The sequence below is a fragment of the Stegodyphus dumicola genome, chromosome 8, assembly GCF_044657685.1.
Source record: "Stegodyphus dumicola isolate Sdum_Otavi_A_Nest chromosome 8, ASM4465768v1".
NCBI lineage: Eukaryota > Metazoa > Arthropoda > Arachnida > Araneae > Eresidae > Stegodyphus > Stegodyphus dumicola.
In genome coordinates, this window is record NC_140775.1 from 25,536,728 (window position 1) to 25,560,520 (window position 23,793).

At 34.6% G+C, this 23,793-nt stretch overlaps 1 protein-coding gene across 1 annotated transcript; it reads right to left on the reverse strand.

The window, feature by feature from the left end:
* Nucleotides 1–5,700: 5,700 nt before the first annotated feature.
* LOC118197391 (insulin-like) lies at nt 5,701–22,192 on the reverse strand. Its single transcript, XM_035368898.2, has 3 exons — nt 22,044–22,192; nt 8,895–9,078; nt 5,701–6,828 (listed from the first exon to the last, which is right to left on the reverse strand). The coding sequence occupies exons 1-3, from the start codon at nt 22,053–22,055 to the stop codon at nt 6,656–6,658; spliced, it is 369 nt and encodes a 122-aa protein (XP_035224789.2). The 5' UTR covers nt 22,056–22,192; the 3' UTR covers nt 5,701–6,655.
* Between the last annotated feature and the right edge of the window lie 1,601 nt (nt 22,193–23,793).

Consider the following 23,793-nt stretch of genomic DNA (forward strand, 5'->3'; position numbering starts at 1 on the left):
GGCTACCTCTAACACAGGATTCTGTGCTACGTTGTTGAGCTCCGTGCAAGGTGGGGCCGTCGGACCCGAATCATTTTTATTTTAATCATGGTTTTTATGTTTCTTCTTAAATCAAATGAAAACGACCAAAGTATTGAGGTTATTGATAAATCTCTAAATAAGAAAATACGTACAGATGCAAATGCCAAAGAAAGTACAGAAAATCCGCGCTTGCTTGTTGTCTCTAGTCCTTCTGGGGAACTGCAAAAGATGTCTCCTTTTCTAGTAAGCAAATATATCCATTCATGCATAGGTGAGCCAAGGAACATAAAGCTTCTCCGATCAGGAGAACGTCTTATTGATACTGTATCGGCCACCCAGTCCGCTTCCCTTTCACGACAAACAAAACTTAGACAAATATCTATAACTGGGTTAACGCACAAAACACTTAATTCCTGTAGAGTTGTAATCTCGGAGATCGATCTTCTGTGTGCCTCAGAAGAAGAGTTCGTCTCGAGTTAGTTGTCCAAAATGTCTGTGGTGTTAGGCGGATGAAGATGCGAAAGGAAGGCCAGTTGATTGATACGAAACACGTGATTCTGACCTTCAACACGCCTGATATACCTAAGAATATTAAGGCAGGATACATATTGTCCTGTAAGACCTTATATTTTAAACCCTATGCGATGCTTTGATTTCGGCCATTCTAAGATGTCTTGTCATAGCAGATGCTCACAGATTGGCCACGATTCTGATAATTGTACCATTGCGCCTTTGTGTATAAATTGCAAGGGTGAGCACCCAGTATTTTCTCGCTTGTGCCCAAAGTGGAAATCGGAAAAAGAAGAGCAGACTGCAAAAGTTACTAGGTTCATCTCATGCGCCGAAGCCAGAAGATTAGTCCAGAGCACACAGCTTCGACCAAATACATCATAAGTACTAGCCAGTGCTGTTAAATCATCTCGTACAGTTTCCACACAAACATCAATAAGCACGCAGCCTCTACCAAATAAAACCCGACAAGAGAAAAAAAATTCATTTAATACAAAAAAATAGTAATTCAAAGTAAATCTAAAAATGTGAGTCAGAAAATAATTAATAAAAATATAAATCTTAAAAATAGCTCTCTTGATGGGATGATTTCTGAATCTGCGGATTTAGATAGTATAGAAGAAGAAGATTGTTTAGAAGTGCCAAGGAACTAAGAAGCAGCACAGAAAGAACAAAAACCATTCATAATAGCCACCCTCGTTCATGGAACTATCGCGGTTTCCACAGAAATTTGCTCGTTATCAAAGCTATAATCAATGCTTATCATCCTGTATTAACAATACAGGAAACAAATCTGAAACGAGAACAACAGGTAAAACGTCGGAGGTTTTCTTTCGTCAGGAAGGATAATCTTGCAGGTGAGCGTGCCAGTGGAGGTGTAGGTCTCCTCATCTCACTGGATTATCCATCAAATGCTCTTTCTTTGACGATATCCCTCCAAATTGTCGCTATTCAAACAAATTTTGATATTGTTGTTTCAGTCGTTTCTCTGTATTTGCCTCCAAATGAGCACATTGATCAGCGAGATTTAAATGGTCTTATAGAGACGCTGCCTGAACCCTTTATCATAATAGGAGCTTTTAACGGCCATAGTTCGCTCTGGGGTAGTAAAGATACAAATTGCCGAGGAAGATTGAGCGAATGATTGAAGATCATAGTCTTTGTCTCCTGAATAATGGGCAGGATACTTACTTTCATAAGCCTTCAAGGACATTCCACGCTCTTGGCCTTTTCATCTGTTCACCATCTCTGTTGCCATTTTGCACCTTTAATGTGGGAAATTATCTTTACAACAGGGATCACTATTACATTTTTTTTATCTCTTGCACGAAGAGGAGCAAATCCCATGTCGAAATCCCCTCGGTTCATACACGATAGGGCAGACTGGGAACTTTTCTCTTCCGTTGCAGAACTCACAGAGGAAATGGTAGAAGATATGCATATCAATGACGCTGTTGAAGTTGTTACTAATACCATTATTCAGGCAGCTATGCTTTCCATTCCTAGAACATCAAGAAAAATGAAATATACGAAACCATGGTGGAATCGTGACTGTCATGAAGCACTGAAAAAACACAAAAAAGCATGGGGAATTTTTCGTAGATATCCTACTCTGCGAAACCTCATAGCATTTGAAAGAGCCAAAGCAAATGCACGAAAAGTAAGAAGGCAGAGTCAAAGGAATTTTTGGATTTCATATTGTGGCCTCAATAACATCCTCTACGCCTAGTAAGTGGGTTTGGGAAAAAGTTCGAAAAGTATGCAGAATATATAAAGACCACTCGCTTTCGTTTTTGGAAAATGATGGCCGAGTGATTAGCTCCATAAAAGAAATTGCGAATACTATTGGTGAGACATTTCCTGCCGTTTCTTGCAGCAGAAACTGTTCACCTGCATTTCTCTCTATCAAGCAGCACTCTGAAATAAATCCAATCGCATTCAACTCTTCGAAATCTGAGCCTTATAATAGAGACTTGCTTGAACTAAGGAGAGCTTTGTTGTAGACACATAGGTCTTCTCCGAGTTTTGATAGCGTGAATTACGAAATGCTAAAGCATCTGTCCTATACGTCACTGACTGCCCTTCTCACTCTTTACAATAGAGGGTGGAAGGATCGTTCTTTTCCCAGTGCATGGAGGAGAGCTGTTGTAATTCCTATTGCTAAGCCAGGGAAAGATGCAAGGAATCCCTCAAACTATCGGCCAATTGCCCTTACGAGTCGCGTATGCAAGCTGTTTGAAAAATGGTAAGTCTACTTCTTGGAAAAGAATAATATTATATCGCCTTACCAAAGCGGTTTTCGAAAGGGGAGAACAACAGCAGATAACATGCTTCTTTTAGAGACATCCATTCGAAAAGCTTTTGTAAGAAGTAATCACCTTGTTTCAATTTTCTTTGATATAGAGAAAGCTCATGATGAGGCATGGAGATACGGTATACTTCGTGATCTTCATGATAGTGGCTTGCGTGGCAACCTACCATTTTTCATTCAGAAGTTTTTGGAAACTAGAACTTTTCAAGTAAGGTTTGGCTCTGTTTTGTCAGAAGTTTTGAAACAGGAAGAGGGTGTGCCTCAAGGCTATGTGCTTAGTGTAACCCTGTTCAGCCTAAAAATAAATTCTGTATTAAAACAACTTCCTTCCACCATTTCAGGACCTTTATATGTTGATGATCTACAATTTAGCTGTCGAGGTGCGGATATGAGACATGTAGAGAGGCAGCTCTAGATCGCTTTGAACAGGATCCAAGAATGGGCAAACAGACAAGGATTTACGTTTTCGAAACAGAAGTCTTTCCTTCCTCATGTCCTAAACTTGAGAAAGAAGTGTACAAAAATTTTAAATATTTTAAAAGTCCTGCCGAGCACCTCATGGGGTGCAGAGCGTTGTTCCATGCTTGGCATTTACAGAGCTCTTGTTCTCTCTAGACTGAACTACGGCTCAGCTGTTTACGGATCCACTCGGTCCTCAGTGTTGTTAAAACTAGATCCTGTTCATCATGAGGCTCTGCGGATTTGTTCTGGAGCCTTCAGGACGTCTCCTATCCAGAGCCTTTATGTTGACTGTTACGAACCATCACTTTGTTTGCGGCGTGTGGAGTTGTCTCTTTTACAATATTTTAATATATTGTCACAACCTGACCATCCTTACAAACTGTGTTTACTTGATAACAGCTGTGATCTTTTATTTGAAGCACGTCCATCCTGTGTGCCTTCTTTTCCTATCAGAGTTCGTACTCTCATTGAAAAATTGTCCCTGTCTGATATGTTCCCACAAGCAGTACCGCATTTTGAAATCCCACCTTGGGAAAATGCACAAAACCAGTTTCTCGATATTTTCCACAGTTATGTCAAAACAACTAAATGAGAGTATCTACAGACAAATTTTTGCTGAGCACAGGCATAGTTGCAGCAGTTATGTTTCAATATATACGGATGGATCTAAGTCAACTTGTCATGATGGGATGTCATTTATAATTGGTGACCACACGGAGGGCAAATTTTTACACGACGCTTCCTCGGTCTCAACCTCCGAACTGACTGCCATATATTATGCGCTTTTGTACATCTCAACGCTGCAACATGGAAAATTCATTATAATACTTAATCTTACAGTGCATTGAAAGCTTTAGAATCCTTTTTTAGCACCGAGAATCCTGTGATAGTAGATGTACTCAAGTTGAATATTAAATTAACAAGTTGTGGATATGAAATTGTGTACTGCTTGGTCCCCGGAAATATGGGAATAAAAGGCAATGAGCTGCCGGACATCACAGCGAAATCTGCTGTTGAAATGTACGGCCGCTTCATCCGTTTTAGAGATATCTGTTGTGTTATCAAAGAGAAGATCAGAAAAATATAGCAGCAACTTTGGCACATTCAACTTCATAACAAGTTGAGAAGGGTGAAGCCTAAAATAGAGCATTGTGATACTACTAGCAATCGTAAGGAGGAAGTTCTTTTGACTCGACTAAGAACAAGTCACACTAGAGCGACACATAGCTATCTACTAACAGCTCAGAATGAACATTTTATCCAAATTGTACTGTTTGTCTGTCAGTTTATTACAGTTTAATTGAATGTCCATATTATAATAGTCTTCGTGAGAAGTACTTTAATAGCTGCGACATTCCTCTCGACCGTTTAATTGGAAGAGAGATCAATCCCAATTTGTTTCACTACCTGAAAGGAACAGGTTTCTATTACTTAATTTGATTTTTGTCTTGAGATTTTATGTTAGAATTTTAATGAATCAGATGTTTTAGGATTTTATATCTATATTGCATATCTTATTATCTGAATCATAATCAGCATTTTCATCCCACCATTTCAATTTCTTTTTACTTGCTTTGATTTTATAAGTGTGCTGTTAACTTTAGACATTGTTCTTTATCTAAAATTTGTACTTTAGTTTGTATATTGAAAAACAAAATTCTGTGTTGGGCGCATATGGTCTTTAGAGGCTTTGCGCCAGTAATCTACTATCACCACCACCACCACCATCCAGCTCTAATATGAATGGGAGACTTTTTTAGGCTCAACTTTTGTTCAACAGTTGCATTCAGAGGCCTGTTTCGCTTACGTAACCGTAATATTTTACGATTATGGGGAAAGAGTTTCCCTGAAAACTTTGATATTCATAGGTTAGAGAGGAACCAATCAGAGAAAGGTTCATCTTCTGTATACTATATTTCTGGATAAAATCCCTTCATACACCTGGGAGAAACATATCTTTCAGAAGTATTTCTTTTAAGCTTCGTGTTAATAGGTCTGATAAGGGCTTAAATATTCGATTTTGATCCCATTGTGTTGCAAATTTGAGTTAGGATATTACTGTAATCACATTTAGCAAAAAAAAAAAAAAAAAAAAAAAAAAAAAAAAAAAAAAAAGGAGAGCAACTATTATTGTAATTAGAGATCTCTTCTTTTTAATACTTTATCATTTTAGTTTTGTAATGGCCACGAGTTGTGGCTGGTAAAGCATATTTTAAGTTTTACCTTTGTCTTGTGTTTAATGTTAAGCTGTACCGCAAGCGATAAGTAATCAAGCATTGCATATAATTCTTATTGACAGCTATTAAATAATAGGCAGGACAAGTTACTTTAGATCTCAGAAGTTAAATGCTCACGTCCATGTCTCACCTAAATACCGAAGAAAATACTCACAAACATTTAGATAACGAATAGTTTAATGAAAGCATGAAAAAATATCTACATATAGAATGTGCATTAATTTAAATGTGAGAAAGTGCCTCGAAACCATAAATCACATCAAATACATTCTCTTTATAACAGCACAAAAGGGTAGGTCCTTTAAAAAAAGCACGATTTTTTCCAGTCGAGAAAACAAGCTTTCACTGTTCAAATCTGTTTCAATTGATGAATACAATACTTTCCAGTTTTACATTAAGTACCATAATCAGAATCGTAATGGTCAGAAGTTGGGCAGTATTCAAGAATAAATCACATGGTTTAGGAAACAAATTATATCGATAGTAAGGATGTTTTGAAACTGTTAATTGTAAGAGAAATTCAAGAGGAAACGAAATATGTTTCTGAAATCGTGCTTTTCTAAACTTTCTCGAAGCCTCACTTGAAATTAGCAAGAAAAAACACGATTGCAATAATAATACTATCTCCAATAATAATACTCTTTGGTACACAATATCTTTCATAAATATATAAATTTACATCCATGATTAATTATTCCGGATAGGAAATGAAAGTAATGCAGCTGTAACTGTGAAGATATTTTGAGTTTCTCGAATTGCATTTTCTGTCTATAATTGAAGGCACATTGTAATGAAGCACCTTGATATAAAAAATTTGTGGTTATTAGCCAAAGAGGTAATCGTAATTATTACTCAGTGAGGTTTCCTAAAACTGTTTGCATACTTTAAATAATTTATATAACATGTAAAGAAATTTGAAAAAAAGTTGTTTATATTTTATACCTTATGTCTAGCTAATAAATTGATTACTTTGTATTTAAATTAATTCAAAAAAGTTTGCTTTTTGATCCCAACTACTGAGCATTAGCTTGTCCATATAACATTCGGCAATCTATCCATTAGGCTATATATCATTTGATGGAGATTTATTTCCCTTGTCGATGACTGGGCTATCTTATCCGCAGTATGACATGAGTTCTTGGATGGTACACGCTTTTCTGCAACATTCATCCACAATACCTCTGGTATTTCTAGGTGCATTACTGATGCTGAAAAAGTCCAGTGCTGTCTGTGGCCTCACGAATGCATCGGGTTCAGAGAAGGAATTTTCCCAACTGGGAATACTATCTGAAAGTATGAGAAACTATTAAGCATTCAGGTTAACAAAATAAGTTTTTTTTGAAATTTTTATCTGGAAGCAGGATTTATTTAAGCAGAATTTACCAGTAATTTTAAAGTAGGTGGCTACAAGCGAAACATCGCAGAAAAAACCGACGTGGAGAAACCAACACAAGAGGAAATCATTGTTCTACAAAATATCGCTGGAGAAAAGGAAGCAAGAAGAAAACATCGCCCTTCTTAAACATCGAGACATAAAACATCGTCTTAGGAAATTAAGGAATTTTAATAAAACGTTGTCATATAATATATTGTGCGAAGAATTAAAGCACCTATAAATTATCGCATGATATTAACATCGCAAATAATTTGATAATTAATTAAATAATTTTAATATAAGTATTTTCATGCATTATTACTCTTTCTTTTTCTGATTTTTTTTAATATTATATTTTTTCCGGAAAATATTAATACCAACTTTATAAAGGAGCTTAATGAACTCATGACCTATAGTAGTGAATTACGTAAATTTAAAATTATGTTAACTGCTATGCGTACCTTTAATTTCTATATATTTTTTGGTTTTGAAAGCTTATGTTCCTCCTTGTTTTTTCAATAAAAAATTATTATATTGTTAAAAAGTAGGAAATATAGAGGTAAAGTTATTTCACATTTCTTCTTGCGCTTATAGATTATTATGAGAACATGCATCAAAATTTTAAAGACTAGAAGAACGTGTTTTCAATGTTACCATCATGCGAGGTTTTCTACCTGTTTTATTTTATAAAGCCATGTTTTGTGCGGCAAAAGTTTAATTTTTTTAACCGACTTATTTTCTACCACGATATCTTATACTGCTATCTTTTAGAATTGCGGTGTTCTCTCTTTGCTTTCTTTCTTCACATGACGTTTTCTATACGCGTTGTTTTCTCTACGATGGTTTCTTCATGTATGTTTCCAACGGACACTAATTAATTAAGTAAATCTAATTTTTAAAATGCTTTACGGAAACAATTTTAGCTAACCTAAAATACTTTTTAAATTCCTGCTATTAGCTACACTCTTCCTATGTCTTGTTCAAATTTTCAGTCGTTAATAAAATACTTTTTATTCATCCACTCAAGTTCAAATAAATATTTTCAAACTTGTAGTGGATGTCACTTGATGTAATACGGTTTTTTTTTCACGAATTAAAGTCAATTCCTACTTATTTATTCACGTTTATTGGAATTAAAGATACACTGTTTTTATTAAATATAGGTATTATAAGACTTACAAATAATGACCGTTTATTAGGTATTCTCACTTGTTGTAAAAATCAAATTTATAACAACTTATAAACAATAGTTAATGAGTGTGATAAATATGATTGTAATATTTAAAAAAATAAGTAGCAACAGTAAGATAGAGTTCTAAAGTAAGTTCTGCAGTGTATGGAATTAAAGAATTGTAATTTTATAGAGTTGGTTGAAGGTGATGTAATGTCCCATCATGTAGCGAAAATTCTCCCCTTATTTCTATGTTAACGTTATAATAATATATGCTTAAAATGTAATCCTTTAAAATATCCCTTCCTCATTAAAATAAATAAATAACACTGTAGATTATACAGTAAGGTGAAGCATAGGTCACTTTGAGTTGTGTGAAATCATTAGATGGAATATTGATTGAAGAACTGGACTGCTTGAAACTCACTGGAAAGGTTCCTTGCAATAATGAGGCATTGCAAGAGATGGATAGAATGAGAAATTATTGAACACCATCAGCTTCATAAATTAGAAACGAAAAATGTTAATAATGGTACTAAAAGTAACTAAAATAAAATTTTCCTTTGTTGACCTAAGTAGGAATCGATTTGAAATTATTATTTTTTCTTTAGTATTACTTATTTGTTACAAACTTCTTCCGATGTAAGTTACATAAAAATGACTTTTATGCAAAATTATTTTCTTTCAAAATACAAGCTGCTACATTTATTAGAAAAATTGGCCTCCTTTCTACCAACATAATACGCTTAATTAGATAGATTCATGATTGCTTTTTAGAATGGTTTGTAAATAGAAAATACAGTTTACCTCCTGAATATACATAGTTTCGCTTCGACGGATCGGGATAAATGTGACTGCAAACTATACCTAGGGCCTCGACCAACCTGCTTCCGCACAACCTTATGCTGCCTCTCTTTTGTATATTATGTTGATTTGGATATGAATTTACCAGCATCACAGTGCAAGCCAAGGCTGCCCAGAGGAATGAGTACTGAAACGAAATTAAACTTATTAATAATCATTCGTTCATTTATAAAAACTATTTGACGTCAGTATTCATATTACGCAAGTCCAAGTTTTCCTACCTTCAGCCTTTTGCATGTGACAGCAAAAACTAACTTTTAAGGGAATTGTGCGTTCTGTGATAGGTATGTTTAGTGGGTGATTTATGTCATATTTAGAATTCATAAAGTGAAATGAAGGAACTACAATACTATGTTTTGCGAATTATACATCAAAACAGCCACAGTGAAACATTTATGGTGAATTTACAACTGTCCAAATGGTTTTGCAGCTTTCTTCAGTGGTATGAATATTTGCTATGGATTGTTTTACCTCATTGGTAGAATGTTTGTTACATTTCAGCATTTTTACATAAAGGTGTAATTGAAAAATTCTTGCATTTGTTGCGGCAGAATAATTATAGTGTTCTGCCTGCGCTTTGTATTAAACTCGGCTGCTACGAAAAGGTTAACAAATATGGCTGGTTAGCTTAAGTGACAAAGAGCATAAAAAGCATAAAAGCATTCCAGAACGCAAAGAGAGAATTTTTGAATGAAAATTGATCTCTTAAATTATTGTTATTAAAATAAAAATTATTTAACAAACAACACATTACACAGAATTCAATAATTCATTAATTACGTATTCGCAGAATTAAAAGTTTTCAATTACTTAACATAGATACAAATCAAAATTTTTCTCAGACCTCCAAAACTTACTTTTATTATGTTCTGGAAGGTTTGAGGACACTTTTGAAGAAACTCTAAAGGAATTAACTGAAAGTTCTCTTTAATTTTTTGTTATTAATTTGTAGGGTTTATATTTATTTTAACTAACATTTATTTTAAGTTTAAGCTACCTTTCCTGTCAAGCCTTACTTTCCCCTGGAACTGCCAATGCCAGAGTATGTAAGTTTTAGTAGAACGCGCAAGGATTCAAATTATCAGCGGAAGTATTCTGAGTTAAATGGAAAGGAAACGAGTTCGAGGTGTGCTGTTCTTACTTCACGAGCGCGGAGGTAGTTAGCCAGAAATTGAAGAACCCCGCGTTTCGGCCTGTGTGCTTGCTTTGAAGTATTGTTAATCGTTCAACGGGATCTTCAAGTTTGCTGAATTAGCAGCAGTATTGTAAAACGCGGTGAGGTTAGTTACTTTTAGAGAGCCTCGTAGTTAGAGTCTGGTCATTAGTTTCTTTTCGGGTTCTTATGTTTATTTTACCGCCGAGTTGGCGTAGTTTGTGAGCGTCAAGAGCACGCACTTGTAATTTATTACGTTGAATAAAAAGGGACTTAAACCCTTAACAAGACTCTGTCATTTATCCAGTTTCAACAGTCACCTCTTGGTTGCGTGCAAGTTGGAGGCGCGCAACGCTACATTGGCGCCCGAGCACTTATCGAACTGAAATGGCCGAAAATCGGATGGAAACCGCTGGACAACACCAAGAAATAACAAGCCAATTGGAAGGATTTGGATACCTGGTCCAGACTTTGAGAGCGTCAATCAAGCCAAACGTCTATTTCGACGGAAAAAATTCGGTGGCGATATTTCTAGAAGGCCTAGAAAATCACTTTTAGCTCTACCCTGTGCCTGAAAGACAAAAAGTTGCCATCGCCACATCTGCACTAAGAGGACAGGCCGCGCTATGGTGGAAAAATATAGGCAAATTTTTATTAGGGAAATTTGGAAGCCAGACATATACATTTGAAAATTTCAAAAAATCGTTAGTAAAGACCTTCCCCATAGTGAAAGATCGAGCAAGGCTGGAAGTCGAACTATATAGTTTCTATCAACGGGATGAAGAATTGACGGACTTTATTCTACGAAAAATTAAGCTGACGGATATGCTGTATAGGAAGAAACCCGATGCGGAGATTATTGAAATAATCTTACTAAGATTGTTACCCGCTGTTCAAGACTACTTCGAAATTAGAAACCCAAGCACATTGCAGGAGCTCTTCGAATTGGCGGTGAAGTTTCAAAATAGCAGAATAGCGGAAAAAGCTAGAGGGGCAACGTATTCTCAAAGTACCCGAAGGAAATCTTCAAATGAGGAAACCAGAAATGGAAATCGCTCTTATGGGGGAAAGATCTATCAAGCTAACTCATCGAAACTCGAAGGTCAAGGCCCAAAAAGAAATTTCGAAAATAAACATCCGCGTACCCAGAAAGCACAAATTGAAAGGAAAGCTTTAAACGAGTAGAGGGGCCTGTGAAAGGGAGGGTCCAGACCCCGGAAGTTTTAAAAAAACCCTCAAAAAGACATTTAAATACTGTCATCGTAAAAAACTCACATCTACCAATTATACAAGTCCTGGTTGGCGATGTACCAGTGGAAGCCCTCATCGATACAGGAGCAGAAGGAAATTTTATGAGCGGAAATTTCTTCAAAAAGAATTTTTATAGGGTACGATTATTTAAAACCAAAAATACGGAAATTATACCGGCGCAAGGAAAAACATGTCACTGCATCGGGAAATTATCATTAAACATACAGGTAAAAGAGGAAAGCCTCAAAGTATTAATTTTTGTAGTGAAGAATCTGCAAAATCCTCCTATTTTAGGTATGGACTTTTTAAGGGCCGCGAGGGCCATGCTGAATTTTCGAGACAGTTCCGTGGTGCTGGAGATGGACCAGAGGGTGGTGGAACCTGTGGAGAAACCGCAAGTGGACCTTAGCCATCTGAATGACCATGAAAGGCAAGCCATCCAGCAAGTGGTGAGTAATTTTTCTAACTTGTTTTCAGAAAAGCCGGGAAATTTTCAAATAGTTACGCATAAGATACAATTAACTGCCGAAAAACCTTGTAGGACTAAACCTTACCGTTATGACAAACAAAAAGACGTAATCATCGAAGAACATATTCAGGAGATGTTAAAGAATAAAATAATAACGCCCATAAATAGTGAGTACGCGAGTCCAGTCGTACTATGTAGGAAAAAGAACGAGTTTCCTCCTTCGGATAAAAGGGCTTGGAGGTTTGCTATTGATTACAGAAAACTAAATAGTATTACTAAATTCCCAGTTTACCCTTTGCCGGTTATAGAGGAAATTATGAGACAGATCAAATCGACAAGATACATGTCTACTTTGGACTTAACGTCTGGCTACTATCAAATAGCTATGAGACCCGAAGACATACATAAAACCGCGTTTATAACAAAACCGGGCATTTATGCATTTTTACGCATGCTCTTTGGGTTGTGTGGGGCCCCATCAAAATTCCAGAGAGCTATGGACATTGTTCTAAAGCCTGTCCTATGAAAATCAACTTTAATCTATCTAGATGATATAATTATAACGAGTAGTACGTTGGAACAACATATTAAAGATCTAGAAGAAGTTTTTAAATTATTAAAAGAGGCCGGTCTTAAAATTAACGCCTCAAAATGCAAGTTCGCAACTAAAGAACTTAAATATCTGGGTTATAAAATTTCGCAAAAGGGTATAGAAACTCAAGATTCAAAAATAAAAGCAATCAAGAATTTCCCACCTCCCAACACCGCCAAGAAACTTTCTTCTTTCCTTGGGTTATGTTCTTACTATCGGTCATTCATAAAAAATTTCGCTAATATTGTTGAACCTCTGTTAGTAATTAAAAGAAAGAAAAGTAAATTCACGTGGACAGCGGAAGCAAATACCGCATTTGAAAGATTAAAAGAAGCGCTCATCAATGTCCCTGTTTTGAAATTCCCGGAGTGGGACGAAAACCTGGAAATTGCAGCAGATGCGTCAGACTATGCGGTGGGTGCGGTTCTTATGCAACATAGCCATCCTCTGGCATTTTTTAGTAAAACGTTGAATCAGACACAAAGGAATTATACAGATACAGAAAGAGAAAGATTAGCCGTATTAATGGCTGTACACAAATTTCGAGTTTATTTCGGCAAAGCGCCAGTAACAGTCTTTTCGGATCATGCGGCTGTTGGTAGACTTTACTCGGGGAAAAACCTAACGCCCAGGTTAATAAGATGGGCTTTAAAACTCCAAGAATATAATATCAGAATAAAATATAAACCGGGTAAGGAAAACCATGTAGCTGACGCACTTTCTCGTATAAAACTGGACGATGAAGGAAATGAACTTAAATGCGCTGTGTTAACTTCAAAAATTTTAGATTCTAGAGATACGATTATCACTGAACTGAAAGCTGATCCTGAATTTGGAAATATCTATGCATATTTGAAAGACCCCGAAAGCTTTGAGCACACAGATATCGATGCGATAAGAAATAGAGCAGAAAACTATGAAATAATCGATAATTTATTATTTTATACGAAAACAACAAACGAAAATCTTGAGTACAAACCAGTCATCCCAGCGTCGCTTCGATTAAGCATTTTGAAGGAATTACACGACGCGAAAACAGCGGGTCATTTAGGGGTCAGAAAGACTTTAAAAAGGGTACGCGAGGCGGTATATTTCCCGCAATTATACAAAATAGTAAATGCGTATGTCAAGTCCTGCAATCAATGTCAGTTAATAAATGATATTAATTACAGCCCGGCCGGGTATTTAAATAGCATTCGCGCTACATTTCCGAATGAAATTTTAGGCATAGATCTTCTTGGTCCTTTTCCCCAGAGCGAGTTAAATAAAAATCGTTTTTTTTTTTAGTAACTGTAGATCATTTTTCAAAATGGACAGAAATTGTTCCACTTAAACGCGCGTCAGCCAAAACAGTCGCAGATGCATTCTTACACAGATACATTTTAAAATACGGTGCACCGATAAAAGTAATTAGCGATAACGGAAAACAATTCATTAGTCAAATATTTGAAAACATATGCACTGGACTTGGCATACGCCATATCAAAATGGTTCCGTATAGACCACAGGCAAACATAGCAGAAAGAGTGAATAAAAACATAGTAAAAATAATTCGCAGTTACGTGAGCACACATCACAAGCGCTGGGATGGCTACATAAATGAATTAGCTTATGCTTTAAGAACGGCAAATCACGATACTACGCGAAAAACCCCAGCAGAATTATTTTTAGGCCGAAAGTTAATTACGCCTTTAGATAAATTATTCTTTGTGCAACAAAGAGAGCAAGAGTTTAAACAGAAAGAGGTTCAAAAACTTATTGATCAGGCGCTTAAAAGCTCGGATACGGCAAGAAATAAGCAAAAAGCATATTATGATAGAAAACGCCGTGAAGCAGATTTTAAAGTTGGGGATAAAGTATTGAAGCGGAAATTTTCTTTATCAAGTGCCCCAGACAATTTTACGGCAAAGCTAGCTCCAAAATTTGAAGGCCCCTATGTAATTCAGGAAATCAAAGGAGTCGTATTATACCTTAAAAACGAGAAAGAGGAGATCTGTAAAGCAAGTCCCGACCAGGTGAAAAAATACTATAATCCAAATGATTTTGAAATCCTTAAAAGTTTCTTGCAGGACTCAAGTCTAAACGAAGTAGAAGGTACAGAAATAACAACAACTGTTCCACCACCCAAGCAGCAGAGAACTGAAGAGAGACCTAGCCCTTCTACAACCCGGACGACGGTACCAAAAAGAAAAAATAAAAACTTTCAAACTCCAGCATTTAAGAAAAACAAGAAGGCAGATGCACCGCGTAAAGAAACTGTGGTAAAGAGAAAAACACCACCTACGACGTATCGCAGGAGAAATTATACATCAAGGAGAACGCTCCCAGGGCCAGAGAGTCAGGTGCCAGCAAGGCCGCCGTTCCGGAAACTGAAACGGCAGCAGGAGGAACAAAAATACCAGGAACAACAGAAGAAATTCAAGGACTCCAGACCGGAGGACGTCAAGACCAGCCGTCCCATGGAAAAACGGAAACGACAACAACCCAACGATTACTCCGCCAAGAGGCCAGCACGCAGAGGACGCAAAAGAAAAACTAGTGTGGACGACACTCGGAGGTCAGTAAGGAGAAGATTGACGTCCATGAAACCTATAACTTGGGAACAATATTGCCAGAAAAGAATGACGGAGTTTCAATCATCGAAAACTCAAAGATAAGTTAAAATCTTCTATATTTTTTTTTTCTCTTTTGTTCCGAAATGTTATGCATAAGTACGAAGTTCTATGTTTCGACGAAAGTCAATATGTCTCGGTTGAGACTTAGTTTTGTTTTACTTATTTAGCTAAGGCACAAGTATTATTTTCTTTAAGTATAAAAGCTAAGAACAAGCATTTTCTGTTGGTCGAAAGACTAATTCTGTTATGTTAAAGCCAAAAATGTGGCCGAAGATAAAAATAACTTCGTATTCTTGTATTAATAAGAATTTTAGTTTCAGTGCCGCCAGCTTGGCGAAGAATGACTAAAGTAAAAATTTATTTTCTCTTATTCATTTTATGGTAAATTGTAAAAAATATATGTATTAAAATTTTGTAAATGTACGTAAATACTTGAATGTTATGTAAAAGTAGAATTTAGTCTAGAAGCATAAAATTGTAGATGCTAAAAGTAAAATGCTCAAAAGCAAATGAATTTAAAATTTAAGTATTAAACTGTAGATAAAGTCATGCTTTAGAGCGAAACCCTGCATGTTTAAAGATGAATGAGGGGGAAGTTAGAATGAATGTGTTTTGTAGGGTTCTCCACCTACACTTGAATTTTTAAGAATGTTAAAGTAGCTCATCGAGTTGTAGAATGTCGAGTAAGGTGTGTCTATTTGGTCGTTGAATTCTAACAAATCATGGTGGTTAGGGGAAGTGTTGTAAGACTAAAACACGAATATTCCCGTTTGACACCACACATGGTGGAGAGCCAGGGTAAAGTTAAATTAATGCTTGAAAAAATTGAATGAATGTGAATTAAGCAATAACTAAGGAAAACGAATCGTTTAAAAACAAAAATTTATTCAGTGTCAAGAAAGTGTAAATTATAATGTATTTAGAAAGATACTGATACTTATTCCTTCCAGATGCTGGAAGGAAAAGAACAAGATTGATTGATGAAGTCCAGGAAAAGTTGTTGTAAGAAGAGAGAGTTATAAGTATCCACAGAAATTTAGTATACAATTTGTTACATAAGATTTTTTTTTTTTTTTTTTTGTGTAAACGAGGTTTTCGAGAGTTAGTTCAGAATTATAGAAACTTACAACAGGTCGTTTGTAGGACCTGCTTCCAAGTTTTCCAAATTCTGGCAGCGGCAAATGTAGGGTTTATATTTATTTTAACTAACATTTATTTTAAGTTTAAACTACCTCCCCTGGAACTGCCAATGCCATAGTATGTAAATTTTAGTAGAACGCGCAAGGATTCAAATTATCAGCGGAAGTATTCTGAGTTAAATAGAAAGGAAACGAGTTCGAGGTGTGCTGTTCTTACTTCACGAGCGCGGAGGTAGTTAGCCAGAAATTGAAGAACCCCGCGTTTCGGCCTGTGTGCTTGTTTTGAAGTATTGTTAATCGTTCAACGTGATCTTCAAGTTTGCTGAATTAGCAGCGGTATTGTGAAACGCGGTGAGGTTAGTTACTTTTAGAGAGCCTCGTAGTTAGAGTCTTGTCATTAGTTTATTTTCAGGTTCTTATTTTTATTTTACCGTCGAGTTGGCGTAGTTTGTGAGCGTCAAGAGCACGCACTTGTAATTTATTACGTTGAATAAAAAGGGACTTAAACCCTTAACAAGACTCTGTCATTTATCCAGTTTCAACAGTCACCTCTTGGTTGCGTGCAAGTTGGAGGCGCGCAACGCTACAAATTATTTAAGCTTATTTAAGCATTAAAATACTTATTATTAGACTCTCTCTCTCTGTATATATATATTTCTCGCTGTAGCAAGAAATTTGTATCGAGAACTGAAAAATAGGTTAGGTTAGGTTATTTGAGTAGGGCGAAACACAAAAAGAATATCTGCCTAAGCAGAGGGAATTCGCGAAGGACATTTTAAGAGAAAGTGCCTCATATTCACATTAGGCATTGGCAAAGAACCGGAACCAGCCATGCAGTCAACGGTTTTGTTTGGGTTAAAACTTAGGACGAACTACCAGTACGCAGCGGTCTTAGCCTATCGGCCGTTGTACTGCCAGTAAGAATTAGCAATTTCTACTGCTGTTGTTTACTGTGAGTTTTAGAAGAAGCAATAATTTCATCGTAGCTAACAGGATACAGGCATGAGGCTAGAATTTTAGTCTTAATGAGGTCAATTTATAAAGAATTATTCGATACCCACGTGCATGCCTTCGTGGTGTAAGTGGTAGCACGTCAAGTTTACAATAGGAAAATTCGGAGTCGGAGTCCCGGCTAGGACATAGCTGAATTTTTAGGTCTCCGACTCCAAGGGGGAAGGAACTATCAGTTGTGCAGTGCCGTACCACTAAAATATGGTAATTGACAGTTGTTCGTCCCTACTTGTATTTTGATTAACTGGAATTTCTTCCCTTTTCACAGTCAGCCTTTAAGTGAGGAAGAGCATAAGGAGTTTATTGCATTTCTCTATGAGTGCTTTGTGGTATACGTGGTAGTATAGACGGGTAGTAACCAAAAGATCTGCTATTTTTACCTGCCCGAAGGGGAAGAAGGCATTGATAACTCTTTAAATTTTAATCATCGTTATCCTTTTTCGGTTACATATTGAAAAATTATTTTACATAAATGTGTTATGTTGATGGACATTTTCTCCCCTTTGTTCCTTTCACCTGTGCTTTCGCTTTATATATTTAGACTAGGAAAATATTTCATCATACTTTCCCACTTATTTAAGCATTAAAATGCCTTGATATATGATATTATCAATAATGAAAAGCACATTACCTTTTATCAAGCCGAAATAAACGGGTAAGTCAAACTGAATGCAATGACTCTAATTTTAATAACTCTAATTTATCAATGACTCTAATTTCTCTTAAGCTGTTTATCTACTTTTGTCTCTTACCGAAAAGAGATATTTGCATAAATTAAAAAAGTTGTAGAAACATTAGGTTATTTCGAAACAGGAGAGATGAAAAATGAGCAATGGACTTGCCGAAACTCGAACCACGGACCTCTCGAATACGCGTCGAGGGTGCTAACCACTACACCACGAAGGCATGCTAAGAAGGCGGAAGAAATACCTTATAAAGTGAATCGTTATTTTTTGGAGGAAGTTATTGATACCGTTTAAATAAAAACATCTATCTCTGCGCCAAGGAATTGCTGATAAGATGATAAATGTTAATAGGTAACTGATTTAGTTTACCACAGTTCGTGAGTACTGCAGGAATACCTTTCCCATAATTATTATTCGGACCCAGAGTACTCGTTATCCACGTAAATATTCTAACCGTTTACGGAATTTAACCCGCTCTTTATTATTGCGAATTCTCTTTACTGTTGACTTCAAGTAACTAGTTTCGAGTATATTTTTACAATGTGCTGACAATTGCATTTTATAGCGTTCTTGAGTTTACGCAGTATAGATATTGAGAAACCTAAGCAATACCAAACGAAATTAAAACAAAAATAACAATTATGAGAAAAGCTCTAAAGTTATAAATATAATTTGAAACTTAAATTTCAATGAATCTTCAAGATTTCAAATTTTTATGGAATATTTCAAAATTAAAAAATGAATTTCATTAAAATGAATAATGAAGTTTTCGAAAGTAAGCTTCTTTTTTGAAATAATTATTTTTTAAAATGGGAAAATAGATTATTTTATCTCATCCTCATTCTTTTTAGTTAGGATCAACCTTAATTTTGTGTTAATTTCAGGACAATTTCCAAATTTCGAAATTAATTCTAATTTCGTAAGCGTAAGATAAAATTGCATACTGTGCGTTTAATATAACAACGTTAATAAGTAGATTAGGTATTTTAAAAAAGTGGAGGGAGTTTCTTAAACTTTTCTTTGACAAAAAGATCAAATAATAAGCATATAATAAAAATGAAGATGCATCTAAAATGAAGTAGCATATTACGGTAACGACATATAGAAATATTTTCAGTTTTGAAATCTTAATGAGAAAAACTTATTTTTGTCTTCTTTTGTTCCAAAGCTGCATAATGAGATTTTGTAATATATTTACCTTTCAAGGACAGTTTTACATCAAGACGATCCTTAATAAACTAAATATTTTTTCCCAGTTGTTTATAATAGTAGGAATTATCAGTCAACTAATACGATCAGATTTTGACCAGTTTGTTACATTTCTTTATACCACAGCAATTAGCTAAAATTTGGACTGATACTAGTATCTTCAAAATTGGAAAAAGGTGATCCCTCGGATAGAAATCGTGTCTTTTGCTATTTTTTTCTCCAAAATTATAACAAAGAAATTTTCCAATGTTCGTTGTCGTGATCTTCAAATTTATCATTTCTGGAATTATTATTTCTTGACCTTTAGTTAGTTATTTGATATTCATCTCAATTAAAGAAATATTATTTTTAAAGTATATTAGTAAGTTGTAAGTAAAATTTACGGAGATACTTGTTTGTTTATTTGATTTTGTTATTTGTTATTTTTGATTATGTTTTTGATAAATTTGATTATTTTTTTTATTTCCCTTACTTCTTTCAATTTTTCGTTTTAAGTGCAAGTACTGGTATACATTTTTATGTTACAAAAAAATGCTGGTTGTTTTCGAAACATTCTGCTTGTTTTCGAAACATTTCGGTTATTTCTCAGAATTTTGACTAACTTTGAATTACACTTACTTGCATCACAGATACGGCAATGAAAAGTTACAATGGTATTTATTCTTGAAATGCACAAAATATGAAATAAACAAATATGTTTTACGATTAAAATTTTTAATAGTTTGACACTTGAATAGAACAATAAAAGGGAATTTTTGATTCCAAATATGGTTTCAGTACTTCTGAAAAAACGCTCAAGATGGTGACATTCGAAGAATATGCATTCTGAAGTTTCTTGTAAGGACACCTGTTTGAACCTTTTATATGATAAGTGCGGGAGCATTTATAAAAAATCCGAATTAATTATTTTTGCATAATAATTTATATATTTCGATTGTTGCTTACTTTATCATAAATAAAGGCTCTGGCATTTTAATTTTATTTAAATTCCTTGATTTAGTAGCGATCAGAATTACAAAACAGCTAAATTTGAAATTCAAAATAATTACTGGTTAATTGCTTAATGATATTATGAAAGATTGCATTTCTTCTTTCTCTTTGAAATAAAGGTTTAAGAAAATGAAATTTTGACAAAATTATCTCTGGGGGAGAAAAAAGTCTGAAAAGTTTTAAATTATAATGGTCGCCTAAAAAGATTTGTTAAGGTTTTTTTGTATTCTTGCTGAGCTCGTACCCTTTCAGTCAGCTGTCGTACTCACTCCCGCTAAACCAATTTTATTTTTCTTTTGTCTTTTCTTCGCATTTACGTCAAACAATGCAACAGCAAAATCATAATATTTTAAAAGCAACATAGCAGCATATATTTAGAATTCCCGATGCAGTGTTAATTTTTGGCATACATTTTTTGTTTCTTTTTTAGTTTTTCCTAAGTTCATCATACCAATATTCAGCTGTGTCAGTAAGATTGTTTACAAAACTTCTTCTTATTTCAGAAGGGCTATCAATTTTGTTTTGGCACTTTGCGTTGGTTCACTATAAATGTCGATTCACTTTTCAAATTGTTGCTAATATATATTACAGCCCTATGTTATATTTAAAGAAATTAAATAATGAAGAATCTGCATAAATGTATGTATGTTTCTCGTATTGTGATAAAACAATGGTACCTAGAGCTATCAAATTCTGAATAACGTACGTCTCCACCCGAATATGGGAATCGGGAAACCTTAATTTGGAATTTGAAATAAATTTGTTTTATTATCTATTTCATATTTTGTAACACTTCAACGAATTTTTGGTTAACAAACTGAAGGATTTCAAAACGAGCAATGGTAACGTTGTACAGAAAAATCATTTTTATCTCCAGCGCGTGAGACTGTGTATCGGAAATTCTAAAGATATGCTTAAATTAAACTTATTTCGAGATATTGCTCTTGAACTGAATTTTATGGTTTAAATGCGAAGAATATGATATTAATAAATAAAGGTAACACACAAAATGTTAAAAAAAAAAGCCTCCCAATCATTTGACCACAGCGGCAAAATCTAAAATCTTATAAAAAGGAAGGTATAAATTTCTTTGTAATTTAAACTTTTATTTTACTTTATTTTTAATCTTTTCATTGAGAACGTAAAAACGTTCTTTGCATTTACGCCGCATAAAACTCAGTTCAACAGCAATATAATGACATATTTAAAAACAGCATATTTTTAGAATTTCCGATAGATACTTTGGTGCACTAGAGATAAAAACTTTTTATTCCGTATAGTAACTGTTTGTTTTGATATCATTTAGTTTGTTAATAAAAAATTCATTAAAGTTTTACAAAATATGAAATAAGTAATAAAAAATATAACGTCAGTCTATGAAAATATTTACATTTTTTTTAGACATATGTTGAATTTTTTATAGCTTAAATCAAACCGATTCAAAAGTAAGAGATGAATATTCTAATAACTGCATCTATTGCTTTCAATGAGCTTAGTTTGTTAACTCACGACAGACAGGTTCAGTTTAAAAGATAAATATCTTTCATTTTACCGAATGGCAACAGACTCCAGTGAAAAGTGAAACGACTCACTTATAGTAATTCTACGCAAAATCGCACTTCGAGACTAATAATATTTTTGCGCTAGAAAAAAAAAAAAAAAAAAAAAAAAAAAAAAAAAAAAAAAAAAAAAACAGATTTACTAAATAGTCGGATTTTTTAATATTTAGTATCAGCCAATTTATTTAACATACTTTCATTAGTACATTACATCTTCGTACAGAAAGCCATAAAATTAATGGCTAATAAGCACATTTTTAGCGGAATATTCTTAAGTAAAAAAAAAAAAAAAGAAAGAAAAAACTACAAAATTTTTCACTAAATCGATTTAACTATCGTTTCTGTTCATCGCGAAGGACATAAAAAAGAGTTATAAAATCCTTTCAAATTTCCTAGGAAGATTCGAACAGTTACTTACCTTAAATGCCATCGAGATGTAGGTTTGAATGGTGAGTTGAAAGAGTTCTGCGAAAATGAGAACTAGATGGGACGCGGTTGGGAAGTTTAAGAGCAGAACGATCTTCGCGTGTTTTTATACACTGCCGAATGGGCAAACGGTAGCGCGGTCTATCATTCCAATTTCTTCTGGGAGGATGTAGAAACGGGGAGAGGGGGAAAAGCTCGCACACTTGATATGTAGCACGTGTCTGGAAAAAATAAAAATGAAACTAAAACAACGAGCCATGTGGGGGTATCTACTATGAGGTGAGAAGGAGGCGACAAAATGTTTGTGATACGTTATGAAGGCGTGTTGGGCGGGGCAGGAGATAAAGGAAATAAATGGGAGAAAGAAAACGTGGCAGTTAATTAGTGTAAAATAACATCTAGAGAAAGGAAAAAGGGGAGTGGGTAGAGTTTACGCATGCTCTGATCGATTGACTGAAATTCGGCCCTATTTGACATCTATCCCTTGTCCATATTAGATGAGAGTTTTATGCTGGGAAGATGGATTTCTTAGCCCGGTATTTTTTTTTTTTTTTTATTTTTTAGATTTATTAATAAAATAACTAAAAATCCTTATTAACCAGATATTTTCAATAGACAACTGCTATTTACAAAACACTTTATTAGGCTAATCAATCAACCTTAAGTAATTTCGTTCAAACGGATTATCCAGATTACCTTTGGGAAACTTAGAAATCCCTCAGTGAAAGTTTTACGCATTTGTAATTTACAACTCACACAAAATTATTATGCATAGTTCAATAGAATGATATATTCAACTCAAAGCATTAAAACTGTTAAAATTCGGTAAATATTAACTATTAACAGTTAATTGTTACGTGATAAAGTAGCTTGAAAGTTCAAAATATTTAGAATACTGGAATTCCTGTAATACAGCATTTTATGAACATCTATGTTTAGTTTTGAGTAAGATATGTGTAAAGAGAAAACAAAATGTTTTACATGAATGTGCGCTATTGAAAGGATAGATAGAACGAAATATTTTTCAAGTACCATATCAGCTTGAATAAAGATTATGAATTTTTTCAAATGTTCCTTTTTAGATATCATGCTCGTTGTTGCCACACCTGGTTTAAATTAAAAAATATATTAAGATAATTAATTACTTTTTTAATTTCAAAGAAAAAATATACATATATTTATTTATTTAACCTCAGGTTATTGTAATATTTGAACCACGTATATGTTTTCCTGTTTACATTCAACATATCGAACTCCTGCATATCAGAACTTAAATGATATTTCTTTTATTCTAGTCAAACATCTTGAAAGCTACATTGCCGGCTTATACAGAGGCTGTTTGCACATTTTTTAGACGATTTTCATTGCATTTACAGAAATATCTTAGCTAAATGTTTAGTGATTTGAGTGTTCCATTGGATACCCCCTATTCTTCCCTATTTTTTACACCCTAATTTCCAAGACAATAAAGCCTTCTTTAGTATTGGGAGAGGTATTTGATCCCATTCATCTTGAACAGTATTCCAAAGTTCAAGGTGCTTTTCAGGTCGACGTTTGGAGAATACGCATTTTAGAAGTCCAAAAACACAAATATCCATGGGGAGTTAGTAGGGATCAGAAGTGTTAGTAGAAATAGAAGTGAAGGGGTATGGCCTTAATACTCATTTCTTATTCCATTTCCTTCGGGAAGTTAACAGTGGATTTTGACGTGCAGCGTCCTTGCTTGTTCTTGATGCAGCTCT

What these genes read in the sequence shown, in the direction of transcription:
- LOC118197391 (XM_035368898.2), bottom strand. An exon ending in AAACTATGTATATTCAGGAG is followed by an intron (nt 6,829 to 8,894) that starts GTAAACTGTATT and finishes TCATACTTTCAG; the next exon opens with ATAGTATTCCCAGTTGGGAA.